An 18,133-nucleotide genomic window follows, 5' to 3' on the forward strand; every position below is an offset into this window, starting at 1 on the left:
ACCTGGGTCCCCTATGGGGGGGATGGGGGACCCCCAAACACTCGTGGTTCATTATGGGGGGGGGAAGCCCCAAATCTGCCCCAAAAGGGGCAGGGGGGGAGGGGCCCTGTGATTCCCATCCCCCCCCCCGCCCCCTCCCCCACCCCCCCCACGGAGCCGCAACTGAAAATCAATAAAATTTTTATTATTACCCCCAAAAAAATCAACAATCGCGGCTGGTTCCCCTCCCCCCGTCCCCCCACTAAAGTGTGGGGGAGGAGGAGCAGACCCCTCCCCACCCCCCCAACCCACCACCAGGGGGTGCCCCATCCCCACCACCCCGATTAATTACCCCCCCTTTATCCCCCCCTCATTAACTAACGACCCCCAATAAAATTACACCTCACCCCCCACCCCTAAATGAAGGGGGGGTCCCCCCTTGCCTGCCCCTCCCCCACCAACTTAGGGGTCACCCTCCAACTTGGGGGTCACCCCCCCCAACTCAGGGGTCACCCCAACTTGGGGGGTCACCCCTTAAGCATCACCCCCCCCCCACCCCACCCTTAAATGTCACACCCCCCAACTCGGGGGTCACCCCCCAACTGCCATGTCAACCCCCTGCCTCAACTTGGGGGTCAGCCCCACAGCCTCTGGGGGGGTATTTTGGGGTTGTTGCCCCCCCCCCCGACCTGCCCCGGCTCAGTTGTCCTCGTCGCTGTCGTCGGGGCTGATGGCCGGGCTGGTGAGGCTGTAGGTGGGGGACGTGGGGCTGTAAGCCGGGGGACGTGGGGCTGTAGGTGGAGCCTTTGGGGCTGGTGGGGCTGTAGGTGGGGGAGGTGGGGCTGTATTTGGGGCTGGTGGGGCTGTAAGTGGGGGAGGGTGGGGCTGTACTTGGGGCTGGTGGGGGTATAGACGGGGGAGGTGGGGCTGTAGGTGGGGAGGTGGGGCTGTACTTGGGGGTGGTGGGGCTGTAGGTGGGGGAGGTGGGGCTGTACTTGGGGCTGGTGGGCTGTACTTGGGGGAGGTGGGGCTGTACTTGGGGGAGGTCGGGGGTTACTCGGGGAGCTGGGGCTGTAGCTGGGGCTTGGTGGGGGTGTACTTGGGGGGAGGTGGGGGCTGTAGCTGGGGCTGCTGGGGCTGTAACTGGGGCTGCTGGGGGTGTAGGTGGGCGACTGCGGGGGTGTAGCGGGGGCTGGAAGGGGAGTAACTGGGGCTGGTGGGGCTGTAACTGGGGCGAGGTGGGGCGTAGCTGGGGGAAGTGGGGCTGTAGTTGGGGAGGTCGGGGTGTAGTTGGGCTGGTGGGGCTGTAACTGGGAGAAGTGGGCTGTAACTGGGTGAGGTCGGGGTGTAGTTGGGGCTGGTGGGGCTGTAGTTGGGGCTGGTGGGGGCTGTAACTGGGAGAGGTTGGGCTGTAACTGGGAGAAAGTCGGGCTGTAGCTGGGGGAAGTTGGGCTGTAGCTGGGAGATGTTGGGCTGTAACTGGGCGAAGTTGGGCTGTAAACTGGGTGACGTCGGGCTGTAACTAGGCGAAGTCGGCTGTAACTGGGTGAGGTGGGGCTGTAACTGGGAGAGGTCGGGCTGTAGCTGGGAGAAGTCGGGCTGTAGCTGGGTGAGGTCGGGCTGTAGCTGGGCGATGTCGGGCTGTAGCTGGGCGACGTTGGGCTGTAACTGGGCGAAGTCGGGCTGTAACTGGGTGACGTGGGGCTGTAGTTGGGCGAGGTGGGGCTGTAGCTGGGCGAGGTCGGGCTGTAACTGGGTGACGTGGGGCTGTAGCTGGGGCTCTGCGGGGTGTAGCCCCCCGGCGAGCGCGGCTCGTAGGCGGGTGACGTCGGGCTGTAGCTGGGTGACATGGCGCCGCCTGTGAGAGGAGACAATGGGGTGAGGGGGGGGTCCCCAGACGGGTGTTGTAGAGGCTCTGCGGGGTGTTAATGGGGTATTATGGGGGTGTTAGGGGTGTTGTGGGGTGGTGTGTGGCGTCTGGGGGTGTTGTAGGGTGTTGGGGGGGTGTTTCAGGGTGTCAGGGGGACTGTGGGGGTGTTGTTGGGGTGTTGTAGTGTGTTGGTGGAGGGGTTGCAGGGGCATTGTAAGGGTGTTGGGGGGGTGTTCTGGAGGTTCTGTGGGGTGTTGTGGGGGGTGTTATGGGGAGTTGTGGGGGTATTAGGGGTGTTGTGAGGTGTTGGGGTGTTTGTGTGGTGTTGGGGAGTGTCTCGTAAGGGCATTGTAGGGGATTGTGGGAGTGTTGGGGGCACGTTGTGAGGTGGTGGGGTGTTGGGGGGTCTTGTAGGGCGTTGTAGGGTGTTGTGGGGCATTGTGAGGCGTGTTGTGGGGTGCTGTAGGGGTGTTGGAGCGTGTTGTGGGGTGTTGGGACGTTGTTGGGGCGTTGAGAGATGGTGTTGGGATGATTCTAGGGGCGTTGGGGGGTCTTGTAGGGCGTTGTAGGGTGTTGGGGAGGTGTTTGGAGGTGTCGTTGGCGTGTTGCGAGGCATGTTGTGGGGTGTTGTTGGGGTGTAGGGGCATTGTAGGGGTGTTGGGGGGTCCTGTAGGCCACTGTAGGGTGTTTTAGGGTGTTGGGGGGTTGTGTTGGGGCACTGGGATGTTGTAGTGTGTTGTTGGGGTGGCGTAGGGTGGCGTTGGGGTGTTTTGGGGTGTTGCAGGGGCAGTGTAGGGGTGTTGTTGGGACGCTGTAGGGTGTTTTTGGGGTGTTGGGGGGTCCTGTAGGCCGTTGTAGGGTGTTTGGGGGTGTCTGGGGGTGTTTTGGGGGGGTTGTTGGGGCACCATAGTGTGTTAAGGTGGTGTTGGGCCGTTGTAGGGTGTTGGAGGGGTCTTGTAGGGTGTTGTAGTGTGTTTGGGGGTGTTGTGGGAGCACTGGAGGGGTGTTGGGGGATCTTGTGGGGTGTTTTGGGGGTGTCGAGGGCTGTTTTGAGGTGTTGTGGGATGGTATTTGGAGTGTTGTAGGGTATTGGGGTTGTTTTGGAGTGTTGTGGGGTGTCAAGGGGTATTTGTGGTGTTGCGGGGTGGCAGAGGCTGTTTTGGGGTGTTTGTGGGGGTGTCAGGGGCTGTTGTGGGGTGCTGTGGGGGTGTTAGAGGGTAGTTGCGGTGTTGTGGGGGGGTGTTGTGGCTGTTTTGGGGTGTTGTGGGGGTGTTCGGGGGTGTTGTGGGTGTCAGGGGTATTTGGGGTGTTGTGGGTGTTTGTGGGTGTTGTGGGGGTGTCAGGGCTGTTTTGGGGTGTCGGGGGTATTTGGGGTGTTGTGGGGGTGTCGGGGGCTCTTTTGGGGTGTTGGGGGGTATGTGGGGTGTCGGGGGTATTTGTGGTGTTGTGGGTGTTCAGGGGTGTTGTGGGTGTCGGGGTATTTGGGGTGTTGGGGGCTGTTTTGGGTGTTCTGGGGGTGTCAGGGGGTATGTGGGGTTATTGGGGGGTGTCAGAGGGTAGTTGTGGTGGTGTGGGTGTCAGGGGCTGTTTTGGGGTATTGGGGGGTATTTGGGGTGTTGTGGGTGTTTGGGGTGTGTCAGGGGGTATTTAGGGTGTTGTGGGGGTGTTGGGGGCTGTTTTGAGGTGTCAGGGGGTATTTGGGGTCTTGTGGGTGTTTGGGGGGTATTTGGGGTGTTGTGGGTGTTCGGGGGTGTTGTGGGTGTCAGGGGTATTTGGGGTGTCGGGGGGGTGTTGTGGCTGTTTTGGGGGTGTCTGAGGTTGTTTTGGGTGTTGTGGGGTGTCAGGGGGTATTTGGGGGTGTTGTGGGGGTGTTTGGGGTGTGTCAGGGGGTATTTGGGGGTGTTGTGGAGGTGTTGGGGCTGTTTTGAGGTGTCAGGGGGGTATTTGGGCTGTTGGGGGCTGTTTTGGGGATGTCGGAGGTTGTTTTGGGGTGTTGTGGGTGCCGGGGGGTATTTGGGGTGTTTTGGGGGTATCGGGGGGTATGTGGGGTATATTTGGGGGTGCTGGGGGGTATTTGGGGTGTTGTGGGGGTGTCAGGGAGTATTTCAGGTGTTGGGGGGGTGTTGGGAGTATTTGGGGTGTCAGAGGGTATTTGGGGTGTTGTGGGGGTATTTGGGTGTTGTGGGTGTCGGGGGGTATTTGGGGATGTCGGGGGGTATTTGGGGTCCCTGGGGGGTATTTGGGGGTCCCCGGGGTCGCCCACTCACCGGGGGAGGGGATGTAGGGGCTGGCGGGGCCGGGGGAGCCGGGGGAGCCGGGGGTGGGCGACCAGGCGGGCGAGTAGCCGGGGCTGAAGCCGCTGGCGTCGGAGGCGGCGCTGGGGGAGAAGCCGGCGCCCCCCGGGGTCATGCCGCTGCCTGGGGGGGCAAAAAGGGGGGGGGGGGGGGGCAAAACGGGGGGGTCAGTACCCCTAATTGCCCCTCGGAACCCAAATCTACCCCCAGGGACCCAAAAACTGCCCCCCAAAACAGCCCCCCCCCAACTGCTCCCAGGATCCCAAATCTAAGCCAGGGATCCCCAAAACTGCCCCCAGGACCCAAAAACTGCCCCCCCCAAACTGCCCCTGGGACCCCAAATCTACCCCAGGGACCCCCAAACTGCCTCCCCCAACTGCCCCCAGGATCCCAAAACTGCCCCAGGACCCCAAATCTACCCCAGGGACCCCAAAACTGCCCCCAGGACCCCCAAAACTGCCCCCAGGACTCCAAATCTACCCCAGGGATGCCAAAACTGCCCCCAGGACCCCAAAACTGCCCCCTCAAACTGCCCCAGAGATCCCAAATCTACCCCAGGGACCCAAAACTGCCCCTGGGACCCCAAATCTACCCCCAGGACCCAAACCTGGCCCTCAAACAGCCCAGAGACCCCAAATCTGCCCCAGTGCCCCCCAACCCGCCCCTCCAACCACCCCATGACCCCCATTCTACCCCAGTACCCCCCCCAAGCCCTCTAACCCACCCCAACCACCCCCCAGCCCCTCCCAGTATCCCCAGTACCCCCCCAAACTCCCTCCCAGTCTATCCCAGTCTCCCCAGTACCCCCCCAAACCCCTCTAACCCACCCCCCCAGTCCCTCCCAGTCTATCCCAGTACCCCCAGTACCCCCCCAGACCCCTCTAACCCACCCCAACCCCCCCCCCCACCCCTCCCAGTCTATCCCAGTATCCCCAGTATGTCCCCAAACCCCACTAACGCACCCCCCCACCACCTCCCAGTCTATCCCAGTATCCCCACAAACCCCTCTAACCCACCCCCCCAGCCCCTCCCAGTATGCCCAGTACCCCCCAAACCTCTCTAACCCACCCTCCCACCCCCTCCCAGTCTATCCCAGTATCCCCAGTACCCCCCGATCCCCTCTAACCCACTCCTCTAATCCTCCCAACCCCCTCCCAGTCTATCCCAGTATCCCCAGTACCCCCCCAAATCCCTCTAACCCACCCCTCCAGCCTCCCCAGCCCCTCCCAGTCTCCCCAGTACCCCCCCACGTACCCACGCTGGGGGACCAGGCCCCGTAGGCGGGGGTGGCGCCCTGGTTCCAGGGGGTCATGGCCGGGGACATCCCCCCCCATGGGGCTGGGGGCCGACCCGAAGAACATTCCGGTGGCTGCGGGGACAACGGGGGGGGCATTAGGGGACACCGGGGGGCACCCAGGGGTGCGGGGGGCACCCAGGGCTGGGTGCTGGTGGCCACCATGATGGTGATGGTGGTCTTCAGGCCACCACCCTTGTGCCACGTCCCCCTCCACCCTCATGGGACCAGGTTACTGGGGTGCTTGGGGGACCCTGACACCTGGGTGCCCCACCCACCATGGGGGCACCCAGGGGTGGGTGCTGGTGGCCACCATGATGTTGATGGTGGTCTTCAGGCCACCACCCTTACACCACGTCCCCTTCCACCCCCATAGGATTGAGGTGTTGGGTTCCTCGGGGTCCCCCACCCCATGGGTGCCCCCCACCCACCACAGGGGACTCTGGGGTCCAGGTGGCCACCATGATGACGTTGAGGTTCCTCATGCCATCACCCTTGCACCATGTCCCCCTCCACCCCCATGGGACCCAGATACTGGGGTGCTTGGGATACCCTGACATCTGGGTGCCCCCCACCCACCATGGGGGACTCTGGGGTCCAGAGGGACACCCAGGGCTGGGTGCTGGTGGCCACCATGATGACGTTGAGGTTCTCCACGCCATCACCCTTACACCACGAGCTCGACGTGTTGGGTTCCTTGGGTTCCCCCACCCCATGGGTGCCACCCACAGGTTCCCCAGTCCCATGGGTGCCCCCCACCCACCATACGGGTACCCAGGGGGGTACCCACACCCAGCCCCTAGTGTCCACCATGATGACGTTGAGGTTCCTCATGCCATCACCCTTACACCACGTCCCCTTCTACCTTCATGGGACCCAGGTATTGGGTTCCCCGGGTTCCCCCGCCCCATGGGTGCCCCCCACCCACCATGGGGGCACCCCGGGGTCCAGGGGACACCCAGGGAGACACCCAGGGCTGGGTGCTGGTGGCCACCATGATGACGTTGAGGTTCTCCACGCCACCACCCTTACACCACGAGCTCAACGTGTTGGTTCCTTGGGTTCCCTTGCCCCATGGGTGCCCCCCACAGGTTCCCCCACCCCATGGGTGCCCCCCACCCACCATGGGGGACTCTGGGGTCCAGGGGACACCCAGGGAGACACCCAGGGCTGGGTGCTGGTGGCCACCATGATGACGTTGAGGTTCCTCACGCCATCACCCTTACACCACGAGCTCAACGTGTTGGGTTCCTCGGGTTCCCCCACCCCATGGGTGCCCCCCACCCACCATGGGGGACTCTGGGCTCCAGAGGGACACCCAGGGCTGGGTGCTGGTGGCCACCATGATGACGTTGAGGTTCTCCACACCACCACCCTTACACCACGAGCTCGACGTGTTGGGTTCCTCGGGTTCCCCCGCCCCATGGGTGCCCCCCACCCACCATACGGGCACCCAGGGGGGTACCCACGCCCAGCCCCGGTGGCCACCATGATGACGTTGAGGTTCCTCACACCATCACCCTTATACCACGTCCCCTTCCACCCCCATGGGATTGAGGTGTTGGGTTCCCCGGGTTCCCCCGCCCCATGGGTGCCCCCCCCCCACCCCGGGGTGCCCCCCACCCCTACTCACGCCCGCCCACGCCCAGCCCCGGCAGGGCGCTGGGGATCTCCATGCCGTGTTTGCACTTCTCGGCGTCGAGCAGGAGGTCGAAGCAGCCGGTGCCGGCGGGCGCCAGCTGCCCCAGCATGATGTTCTCCGACACCCCCTTCATGGGGTCGCTCTCCCCGTGCGCCGCCGCCTCCATCAGCACGTCCACCTGGGGGGGGCACCCAGGGATCAGGGACCCCCCCACGGACCACCCACCGCACCCTCAGTACCCCCAAACCCCCAAATCCCCCTAATACCCCCCACCCCAACACCCAACACCCCCAAATACCCCCCAATACCCCCCAACACCCCCTAATACCCCAAACCCACCCAATACCCCCCAAATACCCCCCAATACACCCCCAACACCCCTAAATCCCAACTTCCAGCCCCCCAATACCCCCCTCAACACACCTGACCCCCCCCAACACCCCCAAACCCCCTGAACCCCCCCAATACCCAACAACCCCCAAATACCCCCAACACCCCCGACCCCCCCAATACCCCTAAAGCCCCAACTTCCAGCCCCCCCCAATACCCCAAACCCCTCCAACACCCCCAAACCCCCCCAATACCCCCCAAACACCCCCCAATACCCCTCCAATACCCCCAAACCCCTCTAACACCCCTAAAGCCCCAAGTTCCAGCCCCAACACCCCCAAACCCCCCTAATACCCCCAAACCCCAACTTTCACCCCCCCAAACCCCCCAACACCCCCCTCCCAGCCCCATTTCCACCCCCCAACTCCCCCCAACACCCCAAGTTTCACCCCCCCAGCCCCTCCCAGTCTATCCCAGTATCCCCAGTACCCCCTAAACCCCTCTAACCCACCCCAAAAACACCCCCCCCAGCCTCTCCCAGTCTATCTCAGTATCCCCAGTACCCCCCCAAACCTCTAACCCACTCCTCTAACCCCCCCACCCCCTCCCAGTCTCCCCAGTACCCCCTAAACTCCTCTAACCCACCCCAAAAACACCCCCCAGCCCCTCCCAGTCTATTCCAGTATCCCCAGTACCCCCTAAACCCCTCTAACCCACCCCCAAAACACCCCCCCACCCCCTCCCAATCTATCCCCACTATCCCCCAGTACCCCCCCCGATCCCCTCTAACCCACCCCAAAAAACACCCCCCCAGCCCCTCCCAGTCTATCTCAGCCCCCCAAACCCCCCTCCCTGCCCCATGTTCCACCCCCCCAAACCCCCCCAATACCCCAAAAACCCCAACTTTCACCCCCCCAAACCCACCCAACACCCCCCAAACCCCCCTCCCAGCCCCATTTCCAGCCCCCCAACACACCCAACCCCCCCCAGTATCCCCCAGCCCCTCCAGCCCCCCCAAACCCCCCTCCCAGCCTCATTTCCACCCCCAAACCCCAACTTTCATCCCCCCAACCCCTCCAATACCCAATACCCCCCTAATACCCCCAAACCCCAATACCCCTGACCTCCCCCAATACCCCAACACCCCCAACACCCCCCACACCCAACACCCCCAAACCCTAACTTCCAGCCCCCCCAACACCCTCAGACCCCCCCAGTAGCCCCCAAATCCCCCCAATATCCCCAAACACCCCTAATACCCCCAAACCCAACACCCCCCAAACCCCCCTCCCAGCCCCATTTCCAGCCCCCCAAACCCCCCCAACCTCCAACTTCCAGCCCCCCCAACACCCCAAACCCCCCTAATACCCCCCAAACCCCCCCAAATACCCCAAACCCCAACTTCCACCCCCCAAACCCCCCCTCTCCACCCCATTTCCACCCCCCCAAACCCCCCAAACACCCCCCAAACCCCCCTCCCCGCCCCATTTTCCAGCCCCCCCATGCCCCCACCGTCTCCTCGAAGGAGCACTTCATGAGGGGCCCGGTGTCCTGGCGGTTGACGCCGTGGCGGGTGATGGCCATGAGGTGCCCGCGCGAGGTCATGGTGTCGCAGAGCAGCGCCAGGTGCCGGTAGTTGACGTAGGAGCCGTCGAAGGAGATGACGTGGTAGAGCTCCCGCTCCAGCGCCTTGCGCACCGCCTCGATGCCCAGCACCTGCGGGGGTGGCGCCGGTGGGTGGGCACCCAAGGACCCACCACCCATGGACCCCATCACCCCCGGGACCCACCACCCATGGACCCAGGGGGCCAGGGACCCCATCACTCCTGGGACCCACCACCCAGGGGTCCAGGAACCCAGATGTCCATCAAACCCCACCACCCAAGGACCCAGGCATCCAGGCACCCAAGAACTCAGGTGTCCATGAACCCCATCACCCAAGGACCCATCACCCCATAAGACATCAGCACCTTGGAATCCCACCACCCAAGTGTCCAGCAACCCAGGTGTCCATGAACCCCATCACCCAAAGGACCCAGGGGTCCATGAACCCCAGCACCCTTGGGACCCACCACCCAAGGACCCAGGTGTCCAGGGACCCATCACCAAAGGACCCAGAAACCCTGAAGACATCAGCACCTTGGAATCCCACCACCCAAGTGTCCAGGAACCCCATCACCCCTGGGACCCACCACCAAAGACTCAGGTGTCCATGAAACCTGGGACCCAGATGTCCATCAAACCCCATCACCCAAGGACCCAGAAACCCTGAAGACATCAGCACCTTGGAACCCCACCACTCAAGGACCCAGGTGTCCAGGAACCCCATCACCCCTGGGACCCACCATCCAAGGGCCCAGGGGTCCAGGACCCCATCACCCCTGGGACCCAGGTGTCCATGGACTTCATCACCCAAGGACCCAAGTGTCCATGAACCCCATCACCCAAGGACCAATCACCCCTGAAGACATCAGCACCTTGGAATTCCACCACCCAAGTGTCCAGGAACCCCATCACCCCCCGGGACCCACCACCCAAGGACCCAGGGGGCCAGGGACCCCATCACCCCTGAAGACACCAGCACCTTGGAATCCCACCACCCAAGTGTCCAGGAACCCAGGTGTCCATGAACTTGGGACCCAGATGTCCATCAAACCCCACCACCCAAGGACCCAGGCATCCAGGCACCCAAGGACTCAAGTGTCCATGAACCCATCACCCAAAGGACCCAGAAACCCTGGAGACACCAGCACCTGGGAACCCCACCACCCAAGGGCCCAGGAACCCAGGTCTCTGGGAACCTTGGGGACCCAGATGTCCATCAAACCCACCATCAAGGGTCCAGGCACCCAGATGTCCATCAAACCCCACCACCAAGTGTCTAAGCACCCAGATGTCCATCAAACCCCACCACCCAAGGACCCAGATGTCCATCGGGTCCATCAAACCCCACCACCAAGTGTCCAGGCACCCAGATGTCCATCAAACCCCCCCACCCAAGGACCAGGAACCCAGATGTCCATCAAACCCCACCACCAAGGACCAGGCACCCAGATGTCCATCAAACCCTACCACCAAGTGTCCAGTCACCCAGATGTCCATCAAACCCCACCACCAAGGGTCCAGGCACCCAGATGTCCATCAAACCCCACCACCAAGGGTCCAGGCACCCAGATGTCCATCAAACCCCACCACCAAGCATCCAGGCACCCAGATGTCCATCAAACCCCACCACCCAAGTGTCCAGGCACACAGATGTCCATCAAACCCCACCACCAAGGACCCAGATGTCCATCAAACCCCTCCACCAAGTATCCAGGCCCCCAGATGTCCATCAAACCCACCACCCAAGGCCCCAGACGCCCACCCCACCCCACCCAACTCACGGTGAAGATCTCCACGATGTCGTTGGAGGTGGTGCGCACGGGGTCCACGTCCTTCTCGCTCAGCACCCGCATGAGGCTGACGCCGTCGGTCTCCAGGATCCACTCCTGGAGAGCCTTGAACTCCCCATCCTCCGTGATGATGATCTTCTTCTTGTTGTCCGTCTGCGGCAGGTGCATGTAGACCTTGGGTGGGGGGGAGAGAAGAAGGGGTCAGCGGCACCCATGGGTGCTCCTCGGGTGGTTGGGGGGACATCTCAGGCAGCCATGGACCTTCAAATGCATCTACAAGCATCACTGTGGGCATCCTGGACGTCCTGAGGGTCACCATGGAGAACTTCCAAGTGCTCCTCAGGACCCACCAGGAACTTGGGCACCCACATGAGCACCCATGGGTGCTGCCTGGGCACCTGGGGGGACACTCCAGGTACCCATGGACCTTCTTAGGTGCCTACAGGTGTCATCGTGGGTGTCCTCGACCTCCTAACGGTCTCCCTGGAGACCTCCACGTGCTCCTCAGGACCCACCAGGAGCCCCAGCGCCCCCAGGAGCACCCATGGGTGCCCCTGTCCCCCCCTCACCTTGCTGATCTGCTCGATGCCCTGCAGCGTCATGTCCGTCAGCATGTTGGACTCGATGCAACGCAAGAAGACGTCGTCATCCATCTTGTCCACCACCTCCTCTTCCTGAGGACACCGAACGGGTGACACCCAGCCCGTGGCGTGTCCCCACCCCACCCATGGGTGCCACCACCCCCCACCTCCTGCATCTTGTTCTCGTCGCTGTTCATGATGCGGATCCGCAGCACCAGCTTCTCCGCGTTGTCGTCGTTGAAGATGCAGTTGAGGTCGTCCCCAAAGCCTGGGCAGGGGACATGGTGGTCACCACCCCACCCTCATGGCCACCCAAAGGCCCTCAAGGCTCACCAAAAGAACCCAAGAAGCCTCCCAGATGCCCTCAAGGCTCACCCAAGACCCCCCAAAGGTCACCACAGCGTGTGGTGGGTCACCCAGGACCCCAAGTCTTCCCTAGGTCCCCCCAAAGGTCCCCAAAGCCCCCCCAGATGCCCTCAAGGGCTCACCCATGACCCTTAAAAGCTCCCCAGATGCTCTCAGTGCTCACCAAGGAGCCCCCAAAAGCCCCTCAGATGCCCTCAAGGCTCACCCAAGACCCCCCAAAGGTCACCATAGAGTGTGGTGGGTCACCCAGGACACCCAAGTCTTCCCTGGAAGCACCCCAAAGGTCCCCCCAAAGCCTCCCCAGATGCCCTCAAGGCTCACCCAGGACCTCCCAAAGACCCTCCAGGACGCACAAGCCTTCCTTAACCCCCTCAATGATCACCCACGACCCCCCAAAGCCCCCCAGATGCCCTCAATGATCACCCATGACCCCCCAAAGGCCCTCCATGACACCCAAGCCTTCCTTAATGCCCTCAATACTCACCCACGACCCCCCAAAGCCCCCCAAGATGCCCTCAATGATCACTCAAGACCCCCAAAAGCCCTCCAGGACCCCCCAAGTCTTCCATAACGCCCTCAATACTCACCCTGGACCTTCCAAAAGCCCCCCAAGATGCCCTCAATGATCTCCCAAGACCCCCAAAAGCCCTCCAGGACCTCAAGTCTTCCATAACGCCCTCAATACTCACCCCAGATCTCCCAAAGGTCCCTCAAGATCCCCCAAAAGCCCTCCAGGACCCTCCAAACGTTCCCCAGATGCCCTCAATGATCACCCACGTCACCCAGATGCCCTCAGTGCTCACCCAGGACCTCCCCAGTGTCCCCCACCACCCCAGCGTGTCCCCTGGACCCACCAGCGTTGATCTTCTCGGCGATCTGCTCCATGGTGAGCTTGCGGTCGGTCATGTGCTTGCGGTCAAGCTCGACGCGGAGGAGCCAGGGCGAGATGCGGCTGACGTCGAAGTCGGGCATCTCGTAGTAGACGTTGACCCACTCCTGGTCCTCGGCCACCACCGTGCTCTGAGGGTTGGGGTCGTAGTAGATGGCGGTGTTGGCCGTCACCTTGCGCAGCGTGGTGTGCTCCAGGCGGCACAAGATGTCCTGAGGGGGTGACATGGCTTCAGCAAGGTGGAGGACATGGGGGTGGAGAACGTGGAGAGGGAGGACATGGGGATGGAGAAGGTGGGGATGGAGAAGGTGGAGCTGGAGAAGGTGGGGAGGGAGAAGGTGGGGAGGGAGAAGGTGGGGAGGGAGAAGGTGGGGACTGCATGGAGGACACGAGGACACGGGAGATGGCCTAGGGATCCAGGGATGGAGGACATGGGGATGGAGAACATGGGAGATGGAGAACATGGGAGATGGAGAACATGGGAGATGGCACAGGGACTCAGGGATGGAGAACATGGAGATGGCATGGAGAAACATGGGAGATGACATGGGGACCCAGGGACAGAGATCCAGGGATGGAGAACATGGGGACAGCATGGAGGACACAGGAGATGGCCTGGGATCCAGGGATGGAGAACATGGGGATGGAGAACATGGGGACAGCATGGAGGACACAGGAGATGGCCTGGGGATCCAGGGATGGAGAACATGGGGATGGAGAACATGGGGACAGCATGGAGGACACAGGAGATGGCCTGGGGATCCAGGGATGGAGGACATGGAGATGGAGAACGTGGGGACAGCACGGAAGACATGGGAGATGACACGGGGACTTGGGCATGGAGGACACGGGGATGGCACGGAGGACATGGGAGGTGACATGGGAATCCAAGGATGGAGGACACTCGGATGTGGGACATGGCACGGGGACCACCACAGGGCTATGAGATCATGAAGCCATGGGGCCACCATGGCAAGATGAAGCCACGTGACCACCATGGGGCTGTGTGGACACAGCAGGGACAAAGCCACGGGGCCACCACAGGAACATGAAGCCATGGGGCCACCACAGGGCTGTGGGGTGACACAGAGGCGAGATGAAGCCATGGGGTCACCACGGGGCTGTGTGGACACAAAGCCATGGGGCCACCATGGGAAGATGAAGCCATGGGGCCACCACGGGGCTATGTGGACACAGAGGGGACACAAAGCCACGCGGCCACCATGGGAAGATGAAGCCATGGGGCCACCACAGGGCCACCCCAGGACAGAACCCCCACCCAACAGAGGACAAGGGGACCACCTGACCCAGGTTCCTGCTGCTCCCCCACCCCCGTGGTGTCCCCCATCCCCACCTTGGCCCGCTCGGCGTCGCGGGCGCTCTGGCCCAGCAGGAAGACGGTGAGCGAAGGCGTCTTGGGCTTCTTGGAGATGTTGATGAGCTCCTTGAGGCGGGGGACACCCAGGGTGACGTTCTTGGCCGACACCCCGGCGTAGTGGAAGGTGTTGAGGGTCATCTGGGTGGCCGGTTCTCCCAGCGACTGGGCCGCCAGCGCCCCCACCATCTCCCCAGGGTGTGCCTGGTGGGTGGGGGGACACAGGGTGTCAAGGGAGGACATGTCCCAGAGCTGGACCCAAAGCTCTCCTAGATGTGGCTTCAAGAATGTCCCAGAGCGGGACTCAAAGTTGCCTCAAATCTAGACCCAAGAATGTCCCAAATCTGGTCCTAAACCCCCACATCTGTCCCCACCATCTCCCCAGGTGGACATGGGGTCTCAGGGGGGCCCCAACATCATCCCAGGTCTGGCCCCAAACCCCTCCTAGATGTGGCTCCAAGAACATCATGAACCTGGAACTAAAAATTGCCCCAAATCTAGAGCCAAGAATGTCCCAAATCTGGTCCTAAACCCCCACACCTGCCCCCACCATCTCCCCACGTGGACATGGGGTCTCAGGCTGGCCCCAAAACCAACCCAGGTCTGGACCCAAACCCCTCCTAGATGTGGCTCCAAGAATATCATGAAGAACCTGGACTCAAAACCGCCCCAAATCTGGACCCAAGAATGTCCCAAATCTGGTCCTAAACCCCACATCTCTCCCCATCATCTCCCCAGGTGGACATGGGATGTCAGAGGGGTCCCAAAACCACCCCAGGTGTGGATCCAAACCCCTCCTAGATGTGGCTTCAAGAGCATCATGAACCTGGACCCAAAATTGCCCCGAATCTGGACCCAAGAATGTCCCAAATCTGCTCCTAGACCCAAACCTGCCCCGTATCTCCTCCCCAAACCCCTCAGATGTCCCCCAGATACCTGCTCCTGCCCCTCAGACCCCTGGACCTTCTCCCCCCACCGGCTCCACTCACGATGGCCTGGTTGAACTTGGACTCGATCTCGCCCAGGAGCCAGTCGAAGGCCTCCCCGCTGAGCCGGAACTCCTCCACCATGCGCCGGCTGCAGAGGGTGGAGCGCAGGTGGATGTTGAAGAGCAACGTCGCGTTCTCCTGGGCCTGCCGGCTCAGGGGGTCGTCCCCGTTGACGATCACCAGCTTGCGGCTCAGCTCCTTCACCCCTGAGGGACACATGGTGCGGCTGGAGGTCCCTGGGGGTCCCCACGGCCCACAGCACCTTCCTGGGGGTCCACAACTCCTCCCAGTATCTTCTTGGGGTTCCTCAACTCCTCCCAGTGTCTTCTTGGGGTTCCTCAAGTCCTCCCAGTATCTTCTTGGGGTTCCTCAACTCCTCCCAGTATCTTCTTGGGGTTCCTCAAAGTCCCACAACACGTTCCTGGAGACCCTACATGTCCCTCAGCCCCTTTCTAGGAGCTCTCGGGGTCCTCCAGACCCCCCAACACCTTCCTGGGGGTCCCCAAGTCCCACAGCACCTTCCTGGGGGTCCTCAAGTCCTCCCAGTGTCTTCTTGAGGTTCCTCAAGTCCCACAACATGCTCCTGGAGATCCTGCGTGTCCCTCAGCACCTTCCTGGGGGTTGTTGGGGTCCTCCAAGCCCCCCAGAACCTTCCTGAGGGTCCTCAAGTCCTCCCAGTGTCTTCTTGGGGTTCCTCAAGTCCCACAACATGTTCCTGGAGATCCTACATGTCCCTCAGTCCCTTTCTAGGAGCTGTTGGGGTCCTCCAAGACCCCCAGCACCTTCCTGGGGGTCCCCAAGTCCCACAGCACCTTCCTGCGGGTCCCCAAGTCCCACAGCACCTCCTTGAGGTTCCTCAAGTCCCACAACATGTTCCTGGAGACCCTACATGTCCCTCAGCACCCTTCTAGGAGCTGTTGGGGTCCTCCAAGACCCCCAGCACCTTCTTGGAGGGTCACTGAGGTCCCCAAGTCCCCCAGCACCTTCATGGAAGTCCTGCAAGTTCTCCACCACATTCTTGGGGGTCCTCAAGTCCCCCAGCACCTTCCTGAAGGTCGTTGAGGTTCTCCAAGCCCCCCAAGAACCTTCCTGGGGACCATGGTGGGTCCTCCCAGTCCCCCCAGCACCTTCCTGGGGGTCACTGAGGTCCTCCAAGCCCCCCAAGAACCTTCCTGGTGACCACGGTGGGTCCTCCAAGCCCCCCCAAGAACCTTCCTGGGGACCATGGTGGGTCCTCCAAGCCCCCCAAGAACCTTCCTGGGAACCATGGTGGGTCCTCCAAGCCCCCCCAGCACCTTCCTGAGGGTCGTTGAGGTCCTCCAAGCCCCCCCAGAACCTTCCTGGGGACCACAGTGGGTCCTCTAAGTCCCTTAAACCTTCTTAGAAGGGCTCACGGGAGTCCCCAGAGCCCTCAGCACCCTCCTGGAGATCCCAGGGGTCCCACCACCCCCCCACCCTCCTTCCCTCTGGGTCCAGGACCCCCCCAAGGACTCACCCTCCACCACCTTGACGGGGTGAAGGTCCGAGGGGAGGCGGGAGTTGATGTGGAAGATCTTCTGGGCGTTCCAGATCATGCGCAGGAGGTTGCAGGGGAGCACGACCTGGGGGAGGGCACCCAATGGGGGGTCAGCACCCAAAAATGGGGGGTCAGCACCCAAAAATCTGGGCTGTGGTGGGTGAAGAGACTCAAAAAAGGGACATTTTGGGGTCAATGTCCCCAAATTTGGGTGCTGGTGGGTGCCACCACCCCAAAAAGGGCCACCCCAAAGAAAGGGGGGGTTCACTGCTTCCTGCTGCACCCCAAAAACAGGGGACACGAGCAGGGGTGACACCCGGACATGGGGGTGACACCCGACACAGGGGTGACAACCGGTTGGGCAACCAGCATCCCCCAAACCAGGGTGGTGGCACCACCAGGGAGGTCCCCACGTGGGTTTGGAGACCCCAGGGGTGCGGGTGGCTCTGGGGGGGGGGTTGGGGTGTCCCCGGGGGTCCCACCTTGCTGTCCCCCGTGGGGAAGATGACCCGCAGCACCTCGCGGTCCTCCCGCATCTTCTCGAACTCCCGCTCGAGCTCGTTCTGGATGTGGGCGTTGGAGAGGATGTCCTTGACCAGCTCCTCCTGCAGCATCCGCCGCAGCGCCCGCTCGTTGGTGTAGTCGAACTTGAACCTGGTGGGGTGGGGGACACGCATGGTGGGTGGCAGGGGACACGCGTGGTGGGTGGCAGGGGGGTGGGGGCGTCAGGGATGGGGGGCAGGAGCTGCTTGGGGACACCAAAATGGGACCCATGTTGAGGAGGAGCGACCTGGGGACACCAACATGGGCTCCAAGTTGGGCAAGAGCAGCTTGGGGACACCAACATGTGACCAACGTTGAGGAGGAGCAGCTTGGGGACACCAACATGGGCTCCAAGTTGGGCTTGGGGTCACCAACGTGGGCTCCAAGTTGGGCAGGAGCAGCTTGGGGACACCAACATGAGCTCCAAGTTAGGCTTGGGGTCACCAACATGGGCTCCAAGTTGGGCAGGAGCAGCTTGGGGACACCAACATGGGCTCCAAGTTGGGCTTGGGGACACCAACGTGGGCTCCAAGTTGGGCAGGAGCAGCTTGGGGACACCAAAATGTGACACAAATTGAGAAGGAGCAGCTTGGGGACACCAAAATGGGCTCCAAGTTGGGCTTGGGGACACCAACGTGGGCTCCAAGTTGGGCAAGAGCAGCTTGGGGACACCAACATGTGACCAACGTTGAAGAGGAACAGCTTGGGGACACCAACATGGGCTCCAAGTTGGGCTTGGGGTCACCAACATGGGCTCCAAGTTGGGCTTGGGGACACCAACGTGCGCTCCAAGTTGGGCTTGGGGACACCACCGTGGGCTCCAAGTTGGGCTTGGGGACACCAACGTGGGCTCCAAGTTGGGCTTGGGGACACCAACGTGGGCTCCAAGTTAGGCAAGAGCAGCTTGGGGACACCAAGATGGCTCCAGCTCTTGGAAGGAGCAGCTTGAAGACCCCAAGAGCAGCTTGAAGACCCCAAGATGGGCCCAACTCTTGGATGGAGCAGCTCAAGGACCCCAAGATGGCTCCAGCTCTTGGGTGGAGCAGCTTGAAGACCCCAAGAGCAGCTTG

General features: G+C 62.2%; 1 protein-coding gene across 1 annotated transcript in view; it reads right to left on the bottom strand.

Annotated features, from left to right (window-relative positions):
- Positions 1-598: 598 nt before the first annotated feature.
- LOC137677464 (DNA-directed RNA polymerase II subunit RPB1-like) overlaps positions 599-18,133 on the bottom strand; it is a 40,855-nt gene continuing 23,320 nt past the window's right edge. Inside the window, 24 exon segments of the mRNA XM_068424770.1 lie at positions 599-753; positions 755-856; positions 858-919; positions 922-990; positions 993-1,092; positions 1,095-1,157; positions 1,159-1,365; positions 1,367-1,402; positions 1,404-1,478; positions 1,480-1,517; positions 1,520-1,837; positions 4,117-4,266; positions 5,398-5,473; positions 5,475-5,512; positions 7,071-7,257; positions 8,922-9,125; positions 10,796-10,978; positions 11,374-11,478; positions 11,553-11,653; positions 12,606-12,852; positions 13,995-14,219; positions 15,005-15,210; positions 16,500-16,605; positions 17,003-17,174. Coding sequence (XP_068280871.1) covers positions 679-753; positions 755-856; positions 858-919; positions 922-990; positions 993-1,092; positions 1,095-1,157; positions 1,159-1,365; positions 1,367-1,402; positions 1,404-1,478; positions 1,480-1,517; positions 1,520-1,837; positions 4,117-4,266; positions 5,398-5,473; positions 5,475-5,512; positions 7,071-7,257; positions 8,922-9,125; positions 10,796-10,978; positions 11,374-11,478; positions 11,553-11,653; positions 12,606-12,852; positions 13,995-14,219; positions 15,005-15,210; positions 16,500-16,605; positions 17,003-17,174 — 3,145 coding nt within the window. The 3' untranslated portion in view covers positions 599-678.

Source organism: Nyctibius grandis, unplaced genomic scaffold (genome assembly GCF_013368605.1).
Source record: "Nyctibius grandis isolate bNycGra1 unplaced genomic scaffold, bNycGra1.pri scaffold_71_arrow_ctg1, whole genome shotgun sequence".
In the NCBI taxonomy this organism is placed as follows: Eukaryota; Metazoa; Chordata; class Aves; order Nyctibiiformes; family Nyctibiidae; genus Nyctibius; species Nyctibius grandis.